Source organism: Emydura macquarii, unplaced genomic scaffold (genome assembly GCF_026122565.2).
Source record: "Emydura macquarii macquarii isolate MOO-44397 ecotype Brisbane River unplaced genomic scaffold, CSIRO-AGI_Emac_v2 contig_1230, whole genome shotgun sequence".
In the NCBI taxonomy this organism is placed as follows: Eukaryota; Metazoa; Chordata; order Testudines; family Chelidae; genus Emydura; species Emydura macquarii.
The window spans coordinates 23291058-23318780 of NW_027131367.1; the positions used below are offsets into that span (position 1 = coordinate 23291058).

The following is a 27723-nucleotide window of genomic DNA, read 5'->3' on the forward strand; positions in this document are numbered from 1 at the left end:
AAAAGGGATCAGTGTATGACTATGGTACAAATGCTTAGATAAGATTAGTTAGATAAGATATAAAAGCCAGGGAATTTACTCCCGCTGATTGTAAACTCCTTGGGCCAGGAATCATCTCTATTAGGTTTGTACAGCACCTAGCACAATGGGATTTTGATCCAGGATTTGGGACCTCCCTTCCCCACACCAGTGTAATTTGAATAATAAATAGAATGGCATGTTGCACACAGGAAAACTGCTCTTGGGAAAAAACAGCTTCCAGTTTCCGTTCGTTTCAGTGTGGTCTAAAGTTACGCCTGCTGCAATCCTCTCAAACCATCCCATCGTGTAGCCATGCGGCTGTGATCTAGATATACCCTTGCGTACTCGTGGTCAAAGCATAGTTACTTTCATCATAGGATATCCCATTGCAATGTGTTAGGATCGGTTTTACTCCCCCTACTCCCATTAAACAGTCACCCACAACAAAACACATACACAGAATGTGGAAGTCTGCAGAACGCACATCCAACAACGTTTTCCCAATGCAGGGAGTGGGCTGGTGTCATATATTACTTTATTAATAATGTGTAAATATCAGAGAGATCATATCAAGCCTTCTGACCTCAGCTTCTGTGTTAGTGCCATGTCTACCAAGATATTAGATGGGATTTCCAAAAGCACTCACACATTGACCTAACTTGGCTCCTATTGAAGTCAACGGCACTGCTGACTCAAGGGGGGACAGAATTAGGTCTGCGGTGACAGCTTCTGAAAATATTCTCTACTCTCAGGGGAAACAAAAGCCATGGCACCAAAGTGAGCAAAGCCTGAAAACACCGAACAGAACATGCAGCTGGTTCAATCCAATTCGTGCACACAGGCAATAAATACAGCTGCAAACAGGGCAGGCCAGACTGCTTACAGTCTTCTTGAACCTGACCTTTGAAGCAGTCCTTGATCTGATTGTATGTGACCTGACAACAACCTTGAGAGAAATGCTTTGCGCATGTACAGGTGACGAATGAGCTTCTTCCAAGCAGTGTGCTTTGCATAGGGATGCGCCGTACTCCAGCAGAGCTATCCCCACGGTCAGCTCTGGAGTTGGTAGAAAACTGATCCCTCCTGCTTGTTACATGTGGCAAAATAGCCATATCCTTGGCTGGAATAGCTGAGCACCTGACAGTTTTATTGTGTTTATCCTCACAGTGCCCAGTGAGGTAGGGCTCTGCTGTCCCCTTTTACAGATGGGGAACATGGGCCCAGAGAGACTAAATGACTAGCACAAGATCCCACCTGAAGTCTATTCATGTCTGTGGACTTACACCCAGGCCTCCCAAGTCCTAGGCTAGTCACCTACCCAGCAGAACAACCGGGCACTGAAATCTAGACCTCCTTTGGCACATCTCAGACTGTGGTCACCAGCTGTCAGGAAAGAGTCAATTTACCTGCAAGAGATCTTCACTCAGGACTTCTGTTTTTTCAGCTCTACAAGGAGGAAAAAAAAAAGTTAGTGACGATGCAGACAAAAAAATTTGATAACCGCCTACAAACCCGGATGGCATCACACCCAGAGAGACCCACACAATGCGTACAGGAATCAGGCTTTGGAGAGGGCTGGGACATGTGTGACGCTGCCTTGCAATGATTTATGAATATTGTGCCTTGGCCTGGTTATTGGGCTGTTCACTGTGTGACTATATTGGGTTAAATTAACAAAGCTGTTGGGAAAAGAAGCAAGGGAAACAATAGATTAAGATACGCCACCCCACAGTAAACACTTGAGGGGTGTTACGGGACAACGGCAGAGCCACTGGCTCCAAGGGTTCTGGCTCGACCTCCTGGACCTGTTTGGACAAGCAGGGTCAAAGCCTAGGAACTGACAAGGACAAAGGATCTATGGCTGGACCCCTCTTTCCATGTGGGGTAGTTGTTGGAGAGCTTTTGGGGGAAATAGACTGACACAGGCACTTCCTGGGGAGTCTGAAGAAGCTGGGCCTGCCTGGGTTAGCAGCAGGGGATTGGAGGCCTACAGGTAAAACAGACATGCAGGGAGACTGCTTGTGGTTTAAAGATCTTTGTCTCTCAATGCTCTATCAATACTGTGGTTTACGCTGGCTGGCCAGTCACTCAATGACCAATGAAAGGAAGGACGGCCCGTGCCTGAACGCAGGCAGACCTGCTGGATAAGCATGGCTGATCCACAGGGGCTGGTGGCCAGGGCCTCGTCAGAGGGTGGGAGAATCGCATGATTCCAGCCCAGGAGACATACAGAGCAGAGGCCTGACACCTGAGGGGTGCACTGAGGGGACAGAGGGGCAGCTAACCCTGGAACTGTGACAAGTGCTACCCTGGAAACCACAGTCCTATTCGGTGAGTCTGTGAGTCACCCTAAGCCATTGATAGAGTAGGTAGCTGCAGTTCACAAAGCAAGTTGCTGGAGCCCCAGTAACCCAGCCCTAGCACGCTAGGCTTCTTGTCTCCTGTGGTCCACAAGAGGCTGTGGACTAAGTCAAGTGATGTAACAACATGAAACGGCTGAACACAACACTCTGCCTCCCTTTCTTTACAGGCTGAGCTAAAATGCATCTCAGAACACACCAAGCAGCTTCTAAGGAACTCTTGTTCGGTCAACGCAGAGGTCACAGAGTGGAGCCGAGCTGCCTTGCGAGGAATGCTTCTGGCTCACAGAGGCAGCAAAGCTGCTACCTCGGTTTATGAAATGTGGCTGTGTCAGGCTGGAGGGAAGTGCAGAGCTCAGAGACCCCTTGACACTGTAAAGCTTCTTTTGGGGAAGAACTTCAAAGCTCTTTTAAAACCATGCATGATTAAACCTCACAGCCCCTGGTGAGATAAAGCATCACCCTGTTCTGCAGATGGGGAAACTGAGGCACAGAGAGGCAACTTAGTTGCATAGCACAAGCTGAGTTGCACCAGCATTATTCCCTTGTCCCTCAAACCAGCTCTCCCAACACACCCCATCTCTGTGGGCTAGGTACCAGGGAAGATTTGGTGGGCATGTTGATAAACACCAGGGCTGCTGGTATTGATCTTCTACACCTGCTAGGAATCTGCATGTCCGTGTTCTACAGCAGTTACGTAAACTCAACCTGCACTCAACCTGTTCCTCACTCAACCTGCACACGGAGCACCAGGAACCATGCCGGGGAGAATTATGCATAATCCAGGATCTTAAGTCAACCTTGCTAAATCCTGTTTCCCTTTGTTACCACTGATGACTGATTGGCCTGCAGGAAAGGAGTTGGTGAGCTTCCATCAGGCATCACGTGTCATGATAGCAGTTTGCACTGTGCGGCAGTCGCAGAGGGAAGCCAAAGACTGAGTGGCGCTCTTAGCACTGGAGAGGATCTTGCTAGGCAGAAGCAGGTTGGTAGGGCAGCAGATGCCCTGCCTAGGCTGTAGCTGTCTTGGGGATAAACCGAGGGAAGCCAAAATTCAGGCACTTCACCATTGCCTAGCTCAATATTGAGAGAGAGAACAAGCCCTCCTTGGGCTGCTGGCCTGTCTCCCCCACCCAGGCCGGGCTAGCGCCACACCCAGAGTCTTGAGGCCCTTCCTTCGGGGCACAGCTTACTCTTCCAACACAAGCAATGCTACTTCCCTGAGCACAGCAGGCTGCAGGGGCTCTTTCCCCTGGCAACTCTCCCACTCCTGCAGGGCCTCTCCCAGGACCAGGATGAAACTGCCCATGCAACTCTTCCTTCAGCTGAGTCCATCAGGCCTCTATAGAAATCACCTGGCCCCATCCCAGCTGGCTTGGATAACCCCACTACCAGACTCAGAGACTTTAAGACCAGGAGGGACCATCCTGATCACCGCCTGCCCTCACACGCCACAGAACCTCTCCCGCCACCTCCCCTCCCCCGTACTAGAGTCATCACTTCTGAGTTACTGATGTCCTCAGATCATGGTTTAAAGTTACAGAGACTCCAGCATTTACTCTAGTTCAAACCAGCAAGTGACCTGCGCCCCACTCTGCAGAGGAAGGTGAAAAACCTCCAGGGTCTGCCAATCTGATGGGCAAAATTCCTTCCTGACTCCAAATACGGCGATCAGTTGAACCCTTGGCATGTTGGTAAGATCCACCAGCCAGACACCTGGGAAAGAATTCTCCGTAGTAACTCAGAGTCCTCCCCATTTAGTGCCTCTACTAGCTATTAGCGGTCGTAGATCGGCTACATGGCATTGTAGGCACTCTCCTCATATCATCCCCTCCATACACTTCTTAGGCTCAGTCTCGAAGCCAGTTAGGTTTTGTGCTCCCCTAAGGTTGTTCCAGATAGTTAGAAACAGTCATCTAATTTCAAGCCTGAATTTGTTGATGGCCAGTTTATATCCATTTGTTCTTGTGTTAACATTGGTGCTTAACTTAAATAACTCCCCTTCCTCTCTGGTATTTATCCCTCTGTGGTATTTATAGAGAGCAATCCTATCTCCCCTCAGCCTTCATTTGGTCAGGCTAAACAAGCCAAGCTCCTTGAGTATCGTCTTGTAAGGTGGCTTTTCCATTTTTCTGATCATCGTAGTCGCCCTTCTCTGCACCTGTTCCAGTTTGAATTCATCTTTCTTAAACAGGGGAGACCAGAACTGCACCCAGTATTGCAGAGGTCTCACCAGAGCCTTGTATAACAGCAATAACACTTCCCTATCTCTACTGGCAATACTCGCATCCTAATGCATCCTAGGACTGCATTAGCTTTTTTCACGGCTGCATCATATTGGCAGCTCATAGTCATCCTGTGATCAACCAGATCTTTTTCCTCCTCTGTCACTTCCAATTTATAAGGCCCCAGCTTACAGAAAAAATTCTTGCTGTTAATCCCTAAATGCATGACCTTGCACTTTGCACTATTAAATTTCATCCCATTTCTATTACTCCAGTTCTCAAGGTCCTCCAGGTCTGGTCATCCTCCACCATATTGGCCAACTTTGTGGCATCTGCAACTTTTATTAGCACACTCCCACTTTCTGTGCCAAGCTCGTGAATGAAAATGTTAAATAAGATTGGTCTACAAACTTTATCAGTGATGATTTTATGTTTTCTTCTAGGTCACTGATAAAAATATTAATAGCATAGGGCCAAGAATTATCCCTGCAGGTCCCCACTAGAAACACACCCACTCAACAATACCCCATTTACAATTACTGTTTGAGACCTATCAGCCAGTTTTTATTTTGTTTAACGTTTGCCATTTTTCTTTTATATGGTTTTCTTTTTGTAATCAAAGTGCTGCGTGCAGTACTAAGTCAAATGCCTTACATAAGTCTATTATATCAACTCTATTACCTTTAACCCACCACCAAAACAACATTTACCCTTTACTGCTCTCCTTCTGCCTGTCTTTAGAAGCTTGCCATGTATTGCTTTCCCTTCTACTGCACAGAGCTAAGAGCTGAGTTTCATTGCAATCCATGGCTGTCTCTTATTAGCCACTCCTTTAAGCACAGGAGAAGGCAATTTCATCCACACCCTGGTTTTGAACAACTTGGGCTTCATGTTGAATAGCCTTAATGCTATTGCTGGTTTTTTCTAGCTTAAGTCATAGGGCTGGGTTAGTAACTGCAGAAGACACCCAGTGCTAGCCTGTTTCCCCTTCACTCCAGCAGAACAAAGCCCCTCGTTTACTGCTGTTTGTTCAGGAACCACCACATCTTGTTTTTGGGTGGAATACGGCCTCTCACTCTGTCCTTACCACTGTGGCACTACACCTCAGGGAGAAGCTATTTATGAATGGTAAACTGCCCTAGGCTTGATGCTGCATTTATATCTAGTTATATTTGGACATTCTTGTCCTGCATTTCACCCTATGGGGGCATGGCTACACTCTTGTATGAACCCTTTTGGTTAGGGTAAATAAGCCAAGTTCCTTGAGTCTCCTCTCATGAGGTAGTTTATCCATTGCTCAGACAATCCTAGTAGCCTTTCTCTGCACCTGTTGCACTGTGCTGGTCAGCCCATCTCAAAACACATACATTAGAACTGGAAAAAGTACAGAGAAGAGTAACAGAAAGGATGAGGGGTAAGGAACAGCTTCTGTATGAGGAGAGATTAAAAAGGCTGGGACTGTTCAGCTTCAAAAAGAGATGACTAAAGGGAGATATGATTGAGGTCTATAAAATCCTGAACGGTGTGAAGAAAGTGAACAGAAAAGTGTTATTTACCCCTTCACATAACACAAGAACCAGGAGTCACCCCATGACATTAATAGGCAGCAAGTTTAAAACAAACAAACACACACAAGGCAGTATTTCTTCATACAACACACAGTCAACCTGTGGAACTCATTGCCAGGGGATGTTGCAAAGGCCAAAAGTATAACCAGGTTCAAAAATGAATTAGATACGTTCGTGGAGGAAAGGCTCATCAACGGCCATTAGGCAAGATGGTCAGGGATGCAACCCCTGCTCTGGGTGTCCCTAAACCTCCGACTGTCGGAAGCTGGCACTGGAAAACAGGGGGTAGATCACTCAATAAATTGCCCTGTTCTGTTCATTCCCTATGAAGCACCTGGCACGGGCCACTGTCAGAAGACAGGATTCTGAGCTAGAAGGACCATTGGTCTGACATAGTATGGCCGCTCTTATGTTCTTATCACCATCGTATCTGAATGAAGATTGTATCTGAATGTGCAAAAACCCCATACAGCTTATTTTAATTAATTCAAGGTTTGGCAAAGGCACTCATCCATAGGGTGGAGAAACTTGTGAGTTGGCCTTGGCTATTAGCAGCAACAGGACTTAAGCTTTGTAGAAAAAATATTAAAGATCTGATTCTGATTTAGCTGCCATTGTTTTCACACCTGTTTAACTCCACAGATTTCCTGATTTACACCACTGAGGAAAGATTCAGGCCCTAGGTGTGTATTCCTTACAAGGAAATTCTTCCAAACATGGCCCAATGCAGTGCTGTTTTCCTGAGCCTGCAGACCATCTGACATAATAAAAGAGATTTGAACGGCCTTCATCTCAACAGCATGTTAGATCTGAAAAGTCTGTCTCTCCTCCCCCTCCCCAAGTTTTACCTCTCCAAACTACTATATATCTACTAAATCCACCCTTCATCAGCTCTCCCAAACCCTAGAGCCACGTCACACACTGGGGGAAAGCCCTGGTGACACACTGAATGATTCATCAAGGGCTGAATTGCTCCCCGAACAATTTTCTATTTAAAAAAAAAAAAAAAGAAACATTTCCCTCTGAAAGGACTCTGCAGAAAAACACACAGCCTTCGCTGACACCAGCTGCAAAGTCAGCAGCTCCCTCCCAAGTTCTGAACATGAGCAGGACGGCTGATTCCCCAGGTATCCCCAGTCTTCATTGCTACTGAGCTTCTGACAAGTACGTCACCACTGCATTTTCCTAACTGTTGCACTGATTATGGTATTGGAACCTCTGAGACAATCTTACAGCTGTAGAATAACTGTGCAGAGATATGCAGGCTCCTCGCTCGGGATACCTAACCCTGTGGTTTATTAAGGACCAGTGAGGCATTCAGTGCTATACAAGATGCAAATAAAGACAGCCCCTGTCCTGTAAAGGCTGGGACTTACGGGCCTTGTGGAAGCAGCCTCTCTTTAGGAGGGATTTGAATGGGAAGGCTGGGGCATGGCACTTTGAAAGAGGAAGAAGCAAAAGGAAATACATGAGTGACAGATGTGAGTGAGAAAAGGAAGTGCTTTGAAGGGTTGAAGCAGCAGCTCCTTTGCCAGCTACCATCATGTCCCAGTATGGCACTTCAAACCGCAGGCCCATCCAGTCACCAATCTGCCATTTGCTACAGAAACATGCAGCGCTTTCTAAACAAGGGAGCCCTTTTACTCGGTGCTTCAAATGTCAATTTGATTTTGCAAACATGCTGTAAACACCCTGTCCAGAACTTGGACGTCCCTGCTGCTGTGTCTGATTCACAGAGCACAACCTGACAGCTACCGACGCCCTACGTTCACAGCCCCACCAGGCTGTACCATCAGTGTGTTGGTGCCAGGAGAAGGCAAGGCCATCCAATAGTTTGGGTCATGCTAGCTGCAATTAGTTAAAAGGCTCCTTACCTTTGGGACTGCAGATACTCCCAAAACCTCTAAGCAAGCTGTAAGTATCAGTGGTGCGTTTATATCTTGTGAATGCATCTGTGTATGTTCCCCCATGTCACATTCAGATTAGCAAAGAATGGAAAACATTAAAAAAGCAAAATATGTACCAAGCCTTAACCTGAAAAACAAAGCATTTCCCAACTGAAACAAACACTCAGCTTTAATCTGGAACATAACGTTCTTCATTTGTTTTATACTGCCCCAAAGTGCGCCAGGTGCTGTATAGAACACATCAAAGCACACAGTCCCTAGCAGGAGGAGCTTACACTTAATTGCAGGTGTGTTACAACGCATGGGGTGTAACAGACTACCAGTGGGATGTGGCGGGAGGAAGGACATTCATGAAGATAGTGTGCTTATTCAGTCTTGGCATGCATATTAGGAACATACATATACCTAAAGGGGGTGAAGTCACCCACGCAGGGATTTGAAGGGTGCTGGGCTGGTGAGCAGGGATTGGAAGATGTGCATAATGCAAAGGGGAACACAGAGTTCTCCTAAGAAGGACTACTTGTGTAAGTTGGAGTGTGCAGGACTGGCCTCTCAGATTGTAAGGTTTAGATTTCGGGAGTGGAAATTTGTGGTACTCCAAAAGCCAACAATACAGACTATGGCCTCTTGTGCACACACAACTTTGCACACAATTTGTCTTCACCTGTGTGTGCAAGTGACACAGTGCAAGTTGTTGCTTTTAACCTATGAAAAGGAGACTGTGTCCTGTTTAATTCAGAGCCCGCCTCTCCGGATAAACCGAAGGGGTTGAGCTGAGAGTTCTTATCATGAGGCTGCAGGCAAGGTTTCTTCAGCAAGGGCTTCCCCAGCCAGTGCAGTTAGCTTTCCTCATTGGGTCACTAAAGCCTGGATCTGCTGCTGACCTGCCAGTCAAAGCAGGGGCAGAAGGGATGAGCTGGGGAGATGAGTGTGTTTTGATGCTGAAGGGATCAAGAGGGATTTTTGAACACTCAGTTAATTAGACATTGTTGCTTGTCATTATTTTTCAACAAAGGTATGTGCATCCAGTACTGGATGCCTCCAGAACATCGGATGGACGGGTTCTTGTAAATTAAAATAAACTGAAGAGTTCTGAAAAGAGCGGGGGACTGACAAAGCACCGTGGCATCACAATGTCATGCTACCCGTTGTGAGGCTGTCATGCTGAGCCACGACGCACTAATGGAATGACCCCACCTGCCAGAACAGCTGGAAGCAGCTGCACTAACTCAGACTCCAAAGGAAAGAAGAAATAATACAGTCCTCCCCTGCCCTGCCCCCCTTCCATAATTCAATGCAATTATTGCCGACTGGGCTTTCCAAAGGCAAACCATGCAGAGTGGATCCTTGCAGCCTGTGAATTGTGGCGATATAGGGCCCAATTCTCTTCCCTCTCTTACACCAGTCTAAATCCATCGACTGTAGTGGGGTTGCTCCAGATTTTCACTAGTGCAAGAGGTGAATCACACCCATAAGGCTAAATCAGACTCTGCGTTACATCTGTGTAACCCCTTTTTGCTCATGAGCATTGAAGGCTGTGGCTGGACAGAGCGATATGTTCTATACGTGAAAGCTACCGTGCAACATAAAGAAAATGCTTCTATAAAAAACAACATTTGATCATGTTAAATGCTGCACGCCTGCAGCCTCAGAATAAACAAGGCATGAACTAATTCAAACCACTTCATGCTTTGCTTCCTCATGACTTATTGCTTAAAGAGCTGACACAATTACTGCTCCCAGGGTGCCCATCTACATGGAAGCCACATTCAGTTTATAACAGCATAGGATGATCATACACCGACACGGCTCAGTTGTGCGTCTCTAGCACATTTTCATTTGAGGATCTCAAAGCACTTTGCAAAAAGGTAAGGAAGCCTCAGACACCAGATATCCTCTCTAATGGGGATTTCCCTTAGGTGAGGCACAGAGGGGGTAATTGACTTGTTCAAGGTCACCCAGTGAGTAAGTGACAGACTAAAATAAGTGGGAATAAAAACCTGGCGTGAAATCCTGATCCCACTGAAGCTAAGGGAAAAATTTTCATTGGACTTCCATGGAGTCAGGGTTTCCCTTCAGGAGTCTGGACTCCCACTCTCCCTGCTTTATCCTGAAGTATTATTACAACTGTTTTGATACTAGGATTAACCAAAAATATCCAAGACACCCTGCAATTTAAGCTGTAATGTCTATCACAGCATCCAAATTCCTTAGGGGTTGTTTTGGTCAGTTGATCCTGGCCCTGTAAGGATTATGAGAGACGTGATTTTTAAATACGCACAGTAGACATTTTAAAAATGTCCCCCACCCTTGGAAAATTCAGATTTTTTCAGCAGAAATTCAGAAACTAAATTATTTTGATTTGGAAATGCTGCCACAGTGCCTCACAAGAGCTGTAGTTTGGGTGTCATGCTCTCATCCTCCTCTATAGATCAGACTCCTGGGTTGTTCTGCATCTCCATTGATGCACCACAATCTCCCTTCTGTGAAAGGGAGGTGCATCATGGGAGTCCCTGGCCATAGGCCATCTTGGGAAATGTAGTCCAACTGGGGAGCCTGGCCCATAGAGAAGAATAGGGACATCAGGCAACCAGACTACAACTCCCATGAGGCACCAGGCGTGCATTTCCAAATAAAAATATTTCAGTTTTCAGCTGAAATATTTTGGTTTTCAATTATAAAAATGAGAATTTCATTTAGCCAAAAATCCAATTTTTCACTGAAAACAATTTTGGTGGAAAATTTTCGACCAGGCTCCCTGGATCAGAATCTGCTGCTCGCTCCCTTATTTCAAGCTGCTGCTGGAGCCCAGAGAGCTGTCAGAGTGCACTGCAGCGGAGCATGCGCACAAATGCGTCAGCAAAGAGATGGGCTGTTAGTAACTTGTTTCCCCCATACTTTGCTGTGCTGCGGCTCGTGACCACATCGCTAGCTGAAATCACTCACCCGTGCTCTTTATTATTCCTAATCACAGATCAGAAACAGAAGCAGCACTGTTAAGTACATTTTAAGCTCAGTGCACGTTGCATTCTAAGCTGTCTAAAGTACTTACACTGATTATCACAAAGCTGCCCTCTGATTAGAATAAAGACAAACAGCACATCACACTGCTCAGTTCTGATAGGGAGAACCCTCTATGATCCGATCTCTGCATAATGCTTGAAATATGGTTTATGTATAAAACCAAAATAGGGTTACAGCCCTGAAATGAAACCTCTAGCTAAGAGTGTCTGAGTTCTCTTCTCCAACTTGGGCCCACTCTAATTGGCTTGTGCGACAACTCAGATTTTCCCCATGCCATGTCCAGTGCAGGCACTGATGCAGCAAAGCAGCTGATGCCAATGAGCTAATGTGACTTGCTATACATTTAGAGAACAAAGACTCCAGTTAACAAAGCAATGGAGTCGGATGGTTCATGGAATCACTTACAGAGTCAGTCATCCCAGAAATAAGACCAGACAGGGAGAACTACATGGAACAGCAGCAGCCATATCCTTTGTTGGAGATATGCCCTTGACTTGAGGAGGAAAGAGGGAACGCCTTCCATTCCCTGGTCCTACTGGAGCTTCCCTGTCCAGAACCCTTCACAGATTCTAAGTTATTATTTGTATTGCCGTTGCTCCTGGGAGTCCTACTCATGGACAGGATCCCTTTGTGCGAGGTGCTGTACAAACAGAACAAAAAGGAAATAGAACGTGGGTGGGCACTTATGCTCTTGTGAGCCTGATGGGACCCTCCTGGAAAGGAATGTCCCATTTTCCTCTCTTCCCAGTCCATCTGGAGCTGGCAGATTCTCCCAAGCCTGCTGAAGCTCACCAAACGCGTTTTGTGAGTTACCCTGGTTCTTGAGCATCAACAGATCCACCAGAAAAAAGAAGTAGAAGCAAAGTATATTTTTAAAACCTCCTTTATTGGAGGCTCCACATTGTAACTACAGTACCCTGCACCCAATGTCACAAGTGACTCACTCAAGGCCCCAGGGTAAGCCAGAGTGGAGAGACATCAGAACTCAGATTCTCTGGAGCCCCAGTCCTGGGATTTAGCCACAGGGCCATTCTTCCTCTCCCCACAAACACATGACAATCCACAAGCCCTATACAGTAAATTCTTATTCATGGGCACAGTCCACATTCCCATTAAAGCCAGTGGGCATTCTTCCCCAGGACCACTTAGAGGAGTAACTGTTTGGGAGACTGAGTTGCCCCCTGGCTATGGAAAGCGTCAATGGCTTTTTAAGATTTTGTAAAGAAAGGGATTGATGAATTCTACCTGGCTTGGTTTCCAAATGTGCCCATCGCCTCTAGCTCTCATTGACCAGTGTCTATGGGAAATCAGGTTTATTTACCATCCCTCTGCATTGTGGGGAACCCAGACCTTCAGATTCATAGACTTTAAGACCAAAGGGACCGTCCTGATCATCTAGTCTGACCTCCTGCATGCAGGCCACAGAACCTCACTCTTCCACTCTTGTAATAGACCCTTAACCTCTGGGTGAGTTACTGACATCCTCAAATCATGGTTTAAAGACTTCAACTTACAGAGAATCCACCACTGATTCCGGTTCAAACCAAGTGACCCAGGCCCCATGCTGCAGGGGCAGGCTGTGACATTTCCCCCCTGCAATCTGGACTGGTGTGTAGCTGTATCACCCCAATTCCTCACTCCTGGGCCCCGACTTACTCCGTTTTGCTGTGTGAACCACCCACTCCTGGGTCAGCCCACGCCCAGCCTCCTGCGAGTAGTCAGTCCCTGACCTAGCGAAGCAGCGCTTGGCTTCTGGCCAGTCACTCATGGGATAGACTCCCAGCGAACACCCCCAGTTCCAGATGAAACCCCAGGAAGTGCTGTCTTACAGGGTTCAGTGCTACACACTGCACTCTGCACGCTCATTTACATTTGTCCGTCCATTTATCAAAGCCATTGATATGCACCAGCTCTGTCACTCTAAGTGCGGTCTCTGCACACACTCAATCCACATGCACTGTTTTAGAAAAAACAAACAAGTTTATTGACTACAGCAAGATTTTACATGAATCCAAGTCAGATTAATATAAATCAAAAGGTTAATATTGAGTCAAGAAGTTAACCACAAGTAATGAAAAGATAACTTGTCTCCTAAACTACAATTAAAATTTCAGCCTCTTACAATCTATGACGCTCGCTTACTACACAGGTTGGTTGCAATGCGTCTTGCACCCAGGCTCCCTGTGGGCAGGTGCCAGTCTTTGATGTCACTTGGGAGATAGATTCCAGGGGAGAGCCCCAAGACAAAGACGCCTCAGCTTTTAACAAGTTTCCCCAACACCCCTGGGGCCAGGTGATCAGCCCCGTCTGGCAGTGGGCATGATTTCTTACACTGGAGCCAAAATGCTCACAGGTGCTTAGGCCAGTCCATTGTTCCTGTATGCATGCTTCTGCGGGGCGTGGAAACACAGCTTTGTGTTCCTCTGCATCTATTCAAGCCATGTGAGGCACACATTTGGGGATATGACATGGCAGAGTTTCACATCTGTACATGTTGTGTATGACACTGCAGGAAACATGCTGCCATCACAATAATGTCATGAGCATTCCAAAAACACCTTACAGGCACAACTGCGTCAGACAATACACACTTACACAAATCACACCGTAAGAGTGTACATAGGGTACAGTGTGTCACACAGGTGAACTCCCCCTCCCCTCAGCTCTCTGACAATCTGACCTGGAGGAAAATTCCTTCCCGACCCCAAACATGGTGATCAGTTAGACCCACAGCATGCCAGTGAGAGCCACCAGCCAGACACCTGGGAAAGAAAGAATTCTCTGCTGTAACTCAGAGCCCGCCCCATCTAGTGTCCCATCACCGGCTGCTGATTTGCTGCTAGCAGTCGCAGATCGGCTACATGCCATTGTAGGCAGTCTCGTCATCCCATCCCCTCCATAAACGGTTTCCAACTCAGTTTCAAAGCCAGTTCGGTTTTTTGCCCCCATGGCTCCCCTTGGAGGCTGTTCTAGAACTTCACTCCTCCGATGGCTAGAAACCTTCATCTAATTTGAAGCCTGCACTTGTTGATGGCCAGTTTATATCCATTTCTTGCTGTGCCAACACTGGCCCTTAACTTAAATAACTCCTCTCCCTCAACGCGCTAGTGCCTCCGAATCAGAGACCTGCACTGACTGGTCCATCAGGGCCGAAATCCAAAAATAAAACAAACAGCATCAAGGGGGGAAATCTATGGAAATTCCTTCCAATTTAATCATCACAAACTAGTATTAGCTCTTCGGTGCAGGGACCCTCCTCACTCGGGTCCATTGTACAGCAGAGAGCAGACTGTCAACACTGAACAAGTATTAAGTAATATTTAGCTGCGTACGCCAGGGAAGCTATTTTTATTTAAATATATGCGGTGAAACTGGGCCCCTGCTGAACCCAGTGGGAATTTCGACGTCAACTTCCAATGGGCCAGGATTTCACCCATACTTTTTTACCTCAACAGAGTCCCTTTAAACACTTGCTATAAAAGATGTGTTAGGACAATTCGTTTCTGAGCAAGGAGCATGCTATCCCCAACTGGAATCATGAGCAACTGAGTTCCATTCATGCTCTACTAAGCCTACTTCACAGCACATACCACAGCTAAGCAATTGCGTCCCTCCAGTCGGGTTGCCTCTGCAGGACTGCACTGATTGCTACCTCATTTCCTACCCAACAGAAATGTGGGGGGTGTTCTGCCTAGGTCCAGATCCAAATCTCCACAGCGAGGTTTCCTAGGAACAAAAGCCATCATCACAGAAGGAGAAAAAGGATATTTGGATCCTGCCCAGTCATGAACATGCAGACTCGGCTGGAGAATAAGACATTTCTAGCAATGCCATTTGATGGGAGGGTAGAGGGATGAGCTACAATAAGTAGTTAACACTCGCAAGGCACCTTTCCCTTTAAGTCAGCTTCCCAGCTCCTGTAGGGAGTATTGCCTCAGGGTTACAGCCGCAGAAGGAGGTGACATTGTACAGCTACACACACTCAGCACCTCAGGAAACCACACTGGACAGGGAGTTCCTTCTCTTCCCTGGTCCCACTACGGATTATAGAAGGTGTATCTTGGACATCACATGGAGAGGCAGATTTCAGTGGCAACCTGCAAGTGTTAGAACACAGTGCAGTGTGACTGGCAAAGCACTTCTACTGGCACAGCAAAAACTTCAGACTTTATCCTTGCAGAAAGCCAGGTTGACTGCAGCGATCTCTCACTGTACTAAGGGCTTAATGCACAAAGCAACTTAAGCCTGAGCTGCTCCTTATTGGTACAACATAGAAAGCCATCAATTAATCCATTTAGGTAGTAAATTAAGCACCACCATTATCTATTTAAAGTTACTTATCAGGCTATAATAAACCTTTCCAAAGGTGCATAAGTGAGAATGTTTGAATTAAACTCACCCAGACGATCTCCTGGATAAGTAAACGTGGAGTAAAGAATCCACAGATAGTTTAACAGCACTAATTGCAGCACATTGGATTAGATCTTTCATACACATGCACAATACAGGCTGGAAAGTAGGAGAAATGAACAACAGATGATTGCAGTTTGCACAGTGTGAGAAGTCTTTAACCTCTCTCCAAACACAACACAGGTACCTTAATGCAATGGTAAAGTTGCACAGCTAAAATAATTGCAGAAATGCAAAAAAGTTAAGGTTGCACTCATGAACTATTTTAGAATCCTAGAATCATAGAAGATTAGAGTTGGAAGGGACCTCAGGACATCATCTAGTCCCATCCCCTGCTCAAAGCAGGACCAACCCCAACTAAATCATCCCAGCCAGGGCTTTGTCAAGCTGCAGCTTAAAAACTTCTAAAGATGAAGATTTCACCATCTCCCTAGGTAACCCATTCCAGTGCTTCACTGCTCTCCTAGTGAAAAAGTTTTTCCTAATATCCATCCTAGACCTTCCCCACTGCAACTTGAGACCTTTGCTCCTAGTTCTGTCATATGCCACCACTGAGAAAAGCCTAGCTCCATCCTCCCTGGAACCCCCGCTTCAGGTAGTTGAAAGCTGCTATCAAATCCTCCCTCGCTTTTCTCTTCTACAGACTAAACAAACCTAGTTCCCTCAGCCTCTCCTCATAAGTCTTGTGTTCCAGCCCTCTAATAATTTTTATTGCCCTCCTCTGGACTCTCTCCAATTTGTCCACATCCTTTCTGTTTCTGATTTCCTTCTCAAATGCACAGTTTATTGTATTTGTGCTTTGCAGTTAAATATTTACCATACAATATACAGGAGGAGCAACATGGCTGTAAGAACCTTATCTTCTGCATTTCTTTAAAAGCCCAAGAGTCTCATTTTATGGTGGTATAACACTACTGGCTTAAATGTGAGATCAGAATCAGGCTCATATTACGGTATATATATATGTAACAATATATATATAGTTAATATGTTTGTGATTCCTTGCTCATCTATTTTCTCCCCCACACCTCCAGGCATGCACACGCTATATTTATTACTCCTCCTCATGCCAGTGCTGGCGCACAGGCTGGGAACTAGTCTGTTGCATCCCCCTCTGTCATTAGCTGCTGCTTCCATCTGCTCTGTGGTGTTGAGATCGACTGTTCTGCTCTCCTTGCTAAGGCTCTTCAGGTTTCGCATGGGCAGCCTGGTTTCCTCATCTCAGCTGACTCCATTTGACAGTTTCACGTGGGAGTCTGTGTGCTGGCACGCGGGTTGTACACACTCCAATTACTGCACAGAGCAATCAAGTGTTGAAGTGAGGCCATGGCCCAATGAGAAGGAAGTGAGATCATTCTGGAGGGGCCTCGTTCAAACTGTCATCGAGGACAGTGACTCAAATCCCATCGTAGACTCAGGACAAACCTGTGCGTGTGCTTTCCCGCATTGGTCTGCTGAAGATGGGCTGAAGAGTAATGGCCATGTAAACAGCAGGAGAGGACAATCAGTTTGAACAGGTTTTTAGCAAAGGGATGAACTGAAGTGCTGCAGATGATTCAAATTTTTGGGATGGTTTGAAATAACAAAATACCGGAGTTCACAAATGAGGAAGCAGCAAAAGGAGAAAACCAGAGACATGAAGTTGATTTCCTGTCAGCTTTGGCAGCTGGAATGTGCTGACGAGAAGCAAGAGGAAGTTTTTCCTTGTTCTCTAGCCCAATTAGTTTAGATATTAAAAAAAAAAAAAAAAAAAGTCTGAATAAAGTCAGTGCTTTGATCTTAGGTCTGCTCTCGGGGTCAAAGGGGAACCCACACGGTGCTAGAAAACTGTCATGATGAATAAGCATGTGCTGGTCTCTTCTGCGTGGTGGCTTTACCTGGCCTGGGAAAGTCCAGCAGTCACTCAGAAGCCACTTGTGGCAGCACTGCGACTGAGGGATCTTTAAGCAAACAGATGCCTGGGGTTGTTTGCAGTGTTGTTGTAGCCATGTTGGTCCTCACCCACTTTGTTTCTCTCACACTTGGTGTAGCTCAGAACCCACACGATGCCCCTCCCGGCTCATAGCCTCTGCTAGGGTATAGGTGCAATCAGTGGGAGACGGAGTCAAATGAATCAATAGGAGAGGCAGTGTTTCCTAGTGGATAGAGCACTGGGACTTTGAAGACCTGGGTTCTATTCCTGGCTCTGCCACTGGCTTGCTGGGTGACCTTCAGCATGCCACTGCACCTCCCTATGCCTCAGTTTCCCCATCTGCAAAAATGGGAGTGATGACACAGATCTCTTCGTAAAGCACTTAGGGTTCTGTGGATGAAACGCACCATAAAAGAGCTGGCGTTACTGTTGTCATCACTGATGGGGCATGTGCACTATCCTGGAGATGTGCAGGGCTAATGTATTCTTCCTCCCAGTTGGAACTCCGTGTGCGCAGGAAGCTGTCCACATGGATCCTGTTGCAGGACTGAAGCCCTACTCTCCGCCCCCACCTGCGTGATTTCATCACTGTGTTGGGGTCTAACCTCTGGGCTCACTCCGAGGAGCTTGGCACTGCTTGTGGGATCACAGCTTTCCCCACTAAATTACCATCACCCATCATGGTTTAAGCACACGGAGCGCTACGGTCCCTCAGTTCTGACCATTCAACCCCAGTGCCAGGGCAAAATTTGGTTCACGAAGCTGTAAATGACCCAGGCATTTGTGCCCTATTGTCTTATGAAAGATGGATGACAAAGGCCTGAAAAGTGCTTTCTCCATACAGGTTTTTTCCCTGGTGTACTTAAAAAAAAAAAAAAAAAAAACTAGAAGAACCAGGTGATTTTGAAAAACGCTGTATTTTTTAGGGGGGCCCCTCTATTGCAGAAATCTCTTGTTCAAATGACCCCAAATGTGGACCACTAATCCTACCTCCTCCTATCTGTATGAGGCACAGCAAGTTTCAAGCCAACCCAAATCAGCATACGCTTTGTAGAGCACTTAGAATGGTCATCTTTTAAACAGCAAGCGACTCCCAACTTCAAGTACAGCAAAGCTACTGCCCTGCTACAATACACAGAGCTCCAGGCTGCAGCTGGCTGGAAAATGGGGAATGAAAATCCGAGTGGAAGTGCTGATGAAAACATTTCCCATCATCAGAAACGTTTTTCCAAAGGAGAAAAGAGTCCAGCCAGCTTTACTCCAGCCATGGCAATTTAAAGGAGGCATCTCTCTTTAGGGACATAGGAAGCCGAGAGGAATAACAGGCCACTGCACTGCCTCCCAATATGGGATTGTAGCTTTGTAGGACGGGACCTGCAGACGCTGCACAGCTCCGCGCCCTTTCCGACAAACAAGCAGTGAAAGGGCAGGAGGCAGAGTCCAGGTGCTAGTCACCTACCATTCCTGAGTCCTTCCTTCACTTCCATCGTGTCTATTGTCTGCACACAATGGGCTATTAAATCTCAGAGGCACTTTGCTGGGGCTTAGATGAGCAAAGGCAGCTCTGTACCCCATCACTGAGGGAACCCACGATGTTAAAAGGCAAGTGACCAAGGTGGCTTCCGCACGATTGATACAGTAAATACAAACAACCATCCAGGCATGGCACAGCTGAGGATCCCGGTTTTAGAAGTAGTAAGTCTCCCCTCCCCACCTCTGAGGGGTTTAATCCCCAATTTACAGGTGGGGAAACTGAGGCACAGAGAAGTTAAATGACTTATCGAACATCACACAGCAGGTCAGAGGCAAGGCTGGGAACAGAACCCAGGAGTTCCAGCTCTAACCATCAGATAAACGCCATCTGTTGCTTCTGAACTTTAATCCTATTAACCCACCAAGTGCTATGGTTACCGCTGCCCATCAGAGGGCTGCTCTTTTTCAGCTATGGGGTGGAGACCCCCAGGGCCTGTTCAGGGAATGCCACAGGGTCCTGAAGGCACCATCTGAATGGCAAGGAAAGGGTCAATTCTGGCATTGCAGCATGACACCAGAGTTTGATGTCAGGGACATCGTGTGAATATGAGCTTGTCTACACAGGGGCGCTACAGCAACACAGCTGCAGCGCTGTCACGATGCTGCAGTAGCACCCTTGGCGTAGACATTTCTCCCCGCGATGGAAAAGGTTTTTCCCTCCTCCCAGAGTGTGGGAATGAGATGGACATTCTTCCATCCATCCAGTCGCAGCTATGCTGGGGGTTAGGTTGGCTGAACTGTGGTGCTGGAGGTGGAAATTTTTCACACCCCTGAGCAAGGCAGCATGGTCAAGCGAAACGTTAAGTGTAGACCTGGGCTGGCGTGCGGACATCCGAGGGCTCCACACAGTCGCTCTGAACCCAGACGTACATACGTTGCTATGTAGGTTATGCAGGCTGCTGTGTAAAGGATCGGTAACAAGGGGACTCTGCATTCCCAAGCATGGCGTAGACATCCTGCTCTCTGGGCCCCCTCCCTGGCTTCCCACCCACACCTGCCCTGGCCCCTTCATACTGCAACATTCTCTGTGCTGCCACTGTGGGGGGTGCCTTACATGTATGTCCACACTGTGTTGTGGACCCTTGTCTGTGGGACCTGGCTTGTGGCTTCAGTGTTTCCAAGCCCACACTTGAGTGTCCACACTGCATGGTAAACCTGGGCTTACAATTGCTGGACCCAGGTCTCTCAGCCGTGCCTATGTGCCCACGCTGCACTATGCAGACCTCCTGGCTTGGGTCTGCAGCATGACCTGCGTCCACACTGCCAGTGACAGAGCTGGGACCCAAGTCACAGCAGGACTTGGGCTCAGACCCATTTCCCTAGCAGAGTCCTAGGACCTGGGTCATCAGTGCTTCCTGACCTGAATCAGGCTGAGGGGTGTGAGGACGGGGTTGGGTTTGCGCTGAAACCTGAGTCAGAGGCCGGCTTAGTGTGCAGTTCAGACACACCCTTGGAAACAAAGCCGGACTGTGCTCACAGTGGGCCTGCTGTGGCGTCACTACTGTAGAGCATCAACGGGAGACACACAAGTAAAATCCTTGAGTGCAGCCCCACACCGGCCCCCCATGGAACTGAGGAAGGAATATTTGCTCTCACTAACAGTAAGTGAAGATTCTTGGTTCTGAGGTCTCACCCCTGACTGTCTTAGGTTGGTACTGGTATGGCCGCCCCGCACTGTAGTACCTGTGCATCTCAAAATTGTACATGTCCCCATGCAGTAGGGCAAGGCAATTATCTCCATTGTACAGCTGGGGAACTGAGGCACAAACAGACTAAGTAATTAGCCCAAAGTCATGCAGGAAGCCTGTGGTGGAACATGGAATTGACCCTGCGTTTCCCACGTCCCAGGCTAGTGCCCTAACCACTGGGCAACCCTTCCTCCTGTCTGTGTCTACACTAACCTTTTCCAGGTCAAAATCTGACCTACTTTGCATTTGTCTCTATGTCTGTGTGCAAGGCCCATGTGACTCCTTACACTTACTCTTTCTCTAACCAGACGTTTCAATAATGCTTTTCTTTCTACACCAAGCCCTGGGCCCGATGCAAACCTATTGAGGCTGATGGAAAGATTCCCATCGACTTCAGTGGGCTTTGGATCGAGCTTTCTTACCTGAAACCCAGCACTCATCTGAGATCTCTGACAATGACACGTCAATGTGCCTGAAAGAAGCCTGCCCAGATGGTTGTGAGCCCAGGCACAAGCGAGGCGACGGTTAGAACCCAATTTGTGACCACTGGGGGTGAGGGAAACAACCGCTGCTAAGGGAACAGATTCTGATTTCAAACTCCTTGAGGGGGAAGCTTACAAACAATGAGAGGGTAAAGATTTTCTTTAAGTATCTTGATGGTGCACATTTAAACTCTGCACCCCTAGATAGCGAACACCAGAGGACATTTTAGCCGGCAACAGGAAACAAAACTAGCCAATTCTTCCCCTCTATCGGCGCCATCCCCACAAGTAGATGGTGGCATGCCGCTACTGATCTGCCCGTCTCTCAGCACCTACACAACATTCAACACTGGAGAACGGCAGGGCCTCTCTTTCCCATGCGTGGTGGTATGGCTGCTAACTGCAGTCAGCCACAGGGCAGCACAACCCCTCACTGCAGCAGTAGGGCAGTGGAACACAAAGCATTTGACATATACGCAGGGAACAGCCAGTTGTGATGCAAAGTGACCCTGCACAGCTTCTGGCAGCCCAGAACCAGTTCAGGTTCAGGAATAAGCAGCAAATTGGACTTCTCCACTGAAAGCCAAGGGGACTTGTGATCCTGGATGTTTCTGAGGTATCTTACACCCTGATGATGTGGTTCATAGGGTAGCATGGACTGTACGTCTGAGTCATACAGATTACCCAGCATGGCACTGAGAGCACGGTGCTGATTTTAGAAGGGCTGCCTGTTGGGGCAGATTTCCTCACACTCTGCCATAATTGAGTTACACTGTGGATGTTAAGGTGGAATTCAGGCAAGATACCAGAATTAAGTGGTTACATTTTGCATAGATTCTCCCTGTAGTTTCAATTCTTCAGTCATAAAGTGTCATAAATTGCTACACCGCTTTTCTGGGATCTGTTATACTGCTACTGTTTTGCACCTCAGAGGTGACTGGTGAAGCGATTCCTACATATAATCTGTACAGCAGTTTAGACAGTGCTTTGGGTGAATGCCTTTCTCTAAAACATAAACCAGCGAAGCCAGTGGCCGTTGCACTTGGAGACATTAATGCAATTCCAAATCAAGCGAACTTCTAGGCCTTGCAGGGCTTGGAAGCTATTTCACCGCTAACGAGCTATAGTCTTTGTTGTTTCATACACTCTGCGTCCGATTTTGGCTCTCCCCAGCTCCCTCACTGAGACTTTCATCCTCCTCAACAGGCTAATGCAGGACTGGATAATCTCATACGCACGTGATGACCTAATAAAGCCCTTTCCAATTCGATTCACACAAAGGCAAGAAATGAGACACGTTTGCTGTGCTCAGTCCTCATGTGCCCTGCTTCTTGGGCCAGACTAACCCCGTGCCATCTGTCCCTGCCCAAGAGAAACAGGAATCAGCTACAGCCATGCTGACAGGTAACCCTTGTCTTCACAAAAGGGAAAATCGCTAATACGCTTTGAGCTCCTGGCAGCTTCCACCTCCAGATATCTAAAAGCGCCCAAACCCTCACTCACTCACTCAGGCACATATCTTGCAGTGAGGAAGATGAGTGCCCCTGTTTTACAGACAGGAAAAGTGAGGCATGGGGTACAGTAACTAGCCCGGGCCATGCAGGGAATCCCGGAGGGAACAGGACACAGAGGCTGAGATCTCCAAAGATGCCTTTAAAGAAGTTAGGCACTGCATTGCCATTGAATTTCAATGGGATCTGAGCACCTGACTTCCTTAGGCTGCTTTGAAACCCTCACCCAGATTGGCTGATTCAAAGCCCTGTGCATTAGCCACAAGACAACCTTTCCACCTCTCCCCCATTTCAAGATTGCATGTGCACCCTAAATGTTTGCAAGTGCGTGCCTGGGTTCCTGCCTCCACTTCCCAGCCAGAAGGGGCTTTCAAGTGGAATTCTAGTCCCCCTGCAAAAAATCGCTCCTCATGACTCACCATGCGCTCGTCCAACACTTCGTGTGCTAGGCACAGCTGAAGAGAGACGGATGTTTGAAAGGGGAAGGGGCAAATGGCCACTGTTGAATATGTATTTACAATGTCCCCACTACCCCAGAACTGAGCCTGTATCAGCTGAGTCTGGATTCCTGATCCTGCAATGGGAGAGCCACATGCAAAAATAAAACAGACTTGCAGGATCTGGCTGAGCAATCGGGTAATTTACTTTGTAAGCCCACTTCCCTCCAGGTTTGGCTGAAATCGCTTGTAGGGTAGCACAGGGAAATGACACTGCAGTTGCCAGAGAAACCTGTGAATTCAAAGAGGTCCAGGGTATTCTACCAGGCCGTTCATCTCTACTCCTCAAGCTGAGATTTGTCCCTTCCCTGCACAGCAAGCTACTCTGATTTGGTAATATCACCTCCAAGCAAGGAATGGCTCACCCAAGGGATGTTTCACTGAGCATCTGTGCAGAGCTTTCCCTTCCCCTCAGTCACCATCCTCCACCCCCATTTAGCACATAGCTCCCACCTCTACCAGCCTGCCATGCGTTACCAGCACTTCAAGTGTTGCATAAATCATAGCTACAGTACAGCTCATCCTTAAATTACTATGCATGAGGGAGGGAGGGCAAATGTGAGATGGTGCTGCTATCCAGGGTAAAGTTGGCATTTGAAAAACGTCTCATCTGAAACTGTAGTGTGTGTCTGAGCCACTCAGAACAGAATACAGCAAAGACAAAAATAATGCTGCCATATATCTGATGTGTGCATGCACACACACATACACACATTATTGGCCTGATCTGAAAAGATGCTGACCTCCAATGGGAGCTGTTCTCTGAGAAGAAAAACAAGAATTAGTGTGTGTGCATATTTAAATTAAGATATTCCTGGACAAATTCATTCCCCACACACTCGCACAGGGTATCACTTACTGAGGACTACATCCAATCTCCCTGGGATTTCATCAAACATTCCAAAAAAATTGCCCTGGTCTGAGCAGCACCCGGCCAGGCAGGGCTGAGTGACAGCTGGTCTGGACAGGAACATGCCATGGCTTTAAGGTCTGATAGCCCATGCCCTGCAAAGCTAAAAACGGGAGCGTTACGCCATTGGGAGGCAGAAAGCTTTGACCTGCCCAAGAGCAGGCACTGTGCTCACTTCTACCCATGGCCTGCCCAGAGAGAGCCTTGGTGTGTATAAAAAAGATCTTTAGGGTCATTTTGGGAGAAATCTCTCATTTATTTATGTCCTCCGCTTCTGAGTCATGCATGGTCAGATTCCTGGTAACCAAAGTAACGGGCTTCACAGGCGAGGGCAGACAAAAACAGTTGCCTACCTTTTCGGAACTGTTGTTCTCTGAGACGTGTTGCTCATGTCCATTCCAAGTAGGTGTGCGCTCCGCATGCACAGTCGTCGGAAAGTTCTTCCCCTAGCGGTACCAGTTGGGTGGATGCGGACGCCCCCTGGAGTTGCGCCGCTACGGCACTGTATAAAGGGCCCTGCCAACCCACCTCCTCTTCGGTTCCTTCTTGCCGGCTGGCTCCGACAGAGGGGAAGGAGGGTGCGTCTTGGAATGGACATGAGCAACACATCTCATAGAACAACAATTACAAAAAGGTAGGCAACTATTTCTTCTTCTTCGAGTGCTTGCTCATGTCGATCCAAGTAGGTGACTCCCAAGCCGACCATGGGAGGAGGGGTCAGACCGCACTGGATCGCTGACTGAAGCACTGCTCTGCTGAATGCTGCATCGTCCCTGGCCTGCGGCGTGATGGCATAATGCGAGGTGAACATGTGGTTCGATGACCATGTTGCAGCCCTGCAGATCTCCTGTGTAGGGACATGCACAAGGAATGCTGCCAAAGAGGCCTAAGCCCTCGAGGAATGAGCTGTCAGTGCCGGGGCTGGCACCACCGCCAAATTATAGCAAGTCCGAATGAAATTCTCTGGGACGACACCAGTAAACCTTTCGTCCTGTCTGCTATTGCAATAAAGAATCGGTTTGATTTACGAAATGGTCTTGTCCTTTCGATGTAGAAAGCCAATGCTCACCTGATGTCTAGGGAGTGGAGACTTTGCTTCCTGCCATTGGCATGTGGCTTGACATAGAATACTAGGAGGAAAATGTCCTGGCCTGTATGAAACTGAGACATCACCTTAGGGAGAAAGGCCGGGTGAAGCCACAACTGGACCCTGTCCTTATAGAAAATCATGTACAGAGGCCCAGATGTCAGGGCCTTGAGTTCAGACACTCTCCTGGCTGAGGTTATCGTGCCCAGGAATGCCACCTTCCAGGAGAGGCAGAGGAGTGAACATGTTGCTAAGAGCTCAAAGGGGGCCCCATTAGCCTGGAGCTAAGGTTAAGGTCCCAGGCTGGCATGCTTGGGGGTAAAGCCTGTCCAGGCCCTAGAGAAAACGGGTCACTATTGGATTAGCAAAGACTGATCAACCACCCACCCCGGGATGGAATGCAGAGATTGCCGCTAGGTGAACTTTTAGGGACAACACTGCCCGGCCCAGCTGCTTCAAGTGCCGCAGATAGTTCAAGTTGGAGGGTAATGCTGCTTGCGTTGGAGAGATGCCTTTGTGCATTCCCAAATGGAAAATCCCTTCCACTTGGCCAAGCATGTAGCTCTGGTGGACGGTTTCCTGTTGCTGAGGAGGACCTCTCTAACAGGCTCCGAGCACGCCAACTCTATGGGGTTTAGCCATGAAGCTTCCACGCTGTGAGGAGAGACTTGAGGTTGGGATACTGGAGGTGACCGTGGTCCTGGGTGATTAGGTCTGGCACCAATGGCTGGCCACTGACAGGTCCAGTAGCATTGTGTACCAGTGTTGTCGGGCCCAGGCGGGGGATATTAGTATGACGGATGCTCTCTCCCTTTGGACATTGAGCAGGACCTTGTGAACGAGCGGAAGAGTGGGAAAGCATAAAGCCAGGCAGTCAATCCAGGGCAAGAGGAATGCGTCCATGATTGATCCCGGCTGTGGTTCAGGAATGAGCAGAGCTGCTGACACTTCCTGTTGAGGCTTGTCACAAACAGATCTTTCTCAGGAACTTTCCACCACTGGAAGATGCTGTTCACGATGTCCAGGTGAAAAGACCACTTGTGGTTGGAGAAGGATTTGCTGAGATGGTTTGCCAGCTCGTTCTGGGATCCTGGAAGGTAAGACACCTCTAGGTTTATGCAGTGGGCTATGCAGAAATCCCACATCTTGAGGGCTTTTTGGCAAAGGGGGAGGGGTGTCCTCCACCCTGTCTGTTTATATAAAACATCACTGTTGTGCTGTCTGTCATGACTGATATGCATCTGCCTTGCAGATGGGGCTGGAAGGCTTGGCAGGCCAAGCGAACTGCTTTCAGCTCCCTGAGCTTGATGTGGAGTGAGAGCTCTGTTCACAACCAGAGGCCTTCAGTCCTGAGGGTCCCTAAATGCACCCTCCACCCCTATGCTGATGCATCCGTGACTAGAGACATGAAGGGCTGGGTCCTGGAGTAGGTTACTCCCACGCATACCAACTGGGGGTTGGGCCACCACAGGAGGGACTTGATAACCTGAGGGGGGAGCGAGATGGTCTTGTCCCGTTTGTCTCTGTTTGGTTGGCATGCAGATGCCAGCCAAGCCTGGAGAGTCTGAGCCACTGCCTTGTGCGCGGAAGCATGTACGTGCATGCAGCCATGTGACCATGCAGCTTTAAGCAGCTCCACGCCATTGTGGTGAGAAAATTCCTGACATCCTCTATGATGGAGCAAATGGTCTGGAAGGGATACTCTGGATAGAAAGGCCTGGCCTGAGCAGAGTCTAAGACAGTTCCTATAAACTCTATCCTCTGGGTCGGGGATAGGGGTGACTTGAGGATGTTCAGCAGTAGACCCAGTCTGCTTAATGTTGACCATGTCAGGGTCACATGTGCCTCCACCTGTGCCCTGGAGCAGCCCTTGACAAGCCAGTCGTGTAAATACAAGAACAGCCACACCTGCCGTTTCTTCAGCAAGCAGCAATGGCTGCCGTGCACTTGGTAACAAGCCAGGGGCTGCTGCCAAGCCGCAGGGAAGGACTGTAAACTGATAATGGGTGTGGTTTACCACAAATCTGAGGAACCTTCTGTGGGATGGGACTATTGATATATTAAAGTACAAGTCCTTCAAGTCGAGGGCAGCATACCAGTTCCCTAGATCCAGAGAGGGGATGATGGTGGCCAAAGATACCATGGGAAATTTCAGTTTCTTCATGAATCTTTTGAGGTTTCGCAGGTTGAGAATGGGTCTGAGACCCTCCCTTAGCTTTTGGGATTAGGAAATATTGGTAGGAGAAACCTTTCCCCTTAACTCCCAAGGAACTTTCTCCACTGCTCCTGCCCTTAATAGCACTTGCACCTCCTGTGTAAGAAGTTGCTCATGAGAGGGGTCCCTGAAGATGAAGGAGAAGGGTGATGGGAGGGAGGGGAGGAGCAGAATTGGAGAGAATATCCCAATTCTACTGTCGGTCTGAGGTTATCTGGACCCATGCCAATAGAAATAGGATACATGGTTCAAGAAGCAGGGATAAGGATCCAGGATCTGGTCGGGTGTGTCGCCCTCAGGCGCACCCTAAAATGGAGGACTGCCTTGCCTTGCCCAGCCTTGGTCGGATGGGGACTGAGGTGTCCTATGCCTG

The 27723-nt window shown here is 47.9% G+C and overlaps 1 protein-coding gene across 2 annotated transcripts in view; it reads right to left on the minus strand.

Annotated features, from left to right (window-relative positions):
- ARHGAP44 (Rho GTPase activating protein 44) overlaps nucleotides 1-27723 on the minus strand; it is a 176960-nt gene that overhangs the window by 71302 nt on the left and 77935 nt on the right. For both annotated transcript variants that reach the window (XM_067547769.1, XM_067547770.1), the window contains exon 2: nucleotides 1428-1467. In XM_067547769.1, the coding sequence (XP_067403870.1) occupies nucleotides 1428-1467 (40 nt within the window). The remainder of the gene's footprint in view (nucleotides 1-1427; nucleotides 1468-27723) is intronic.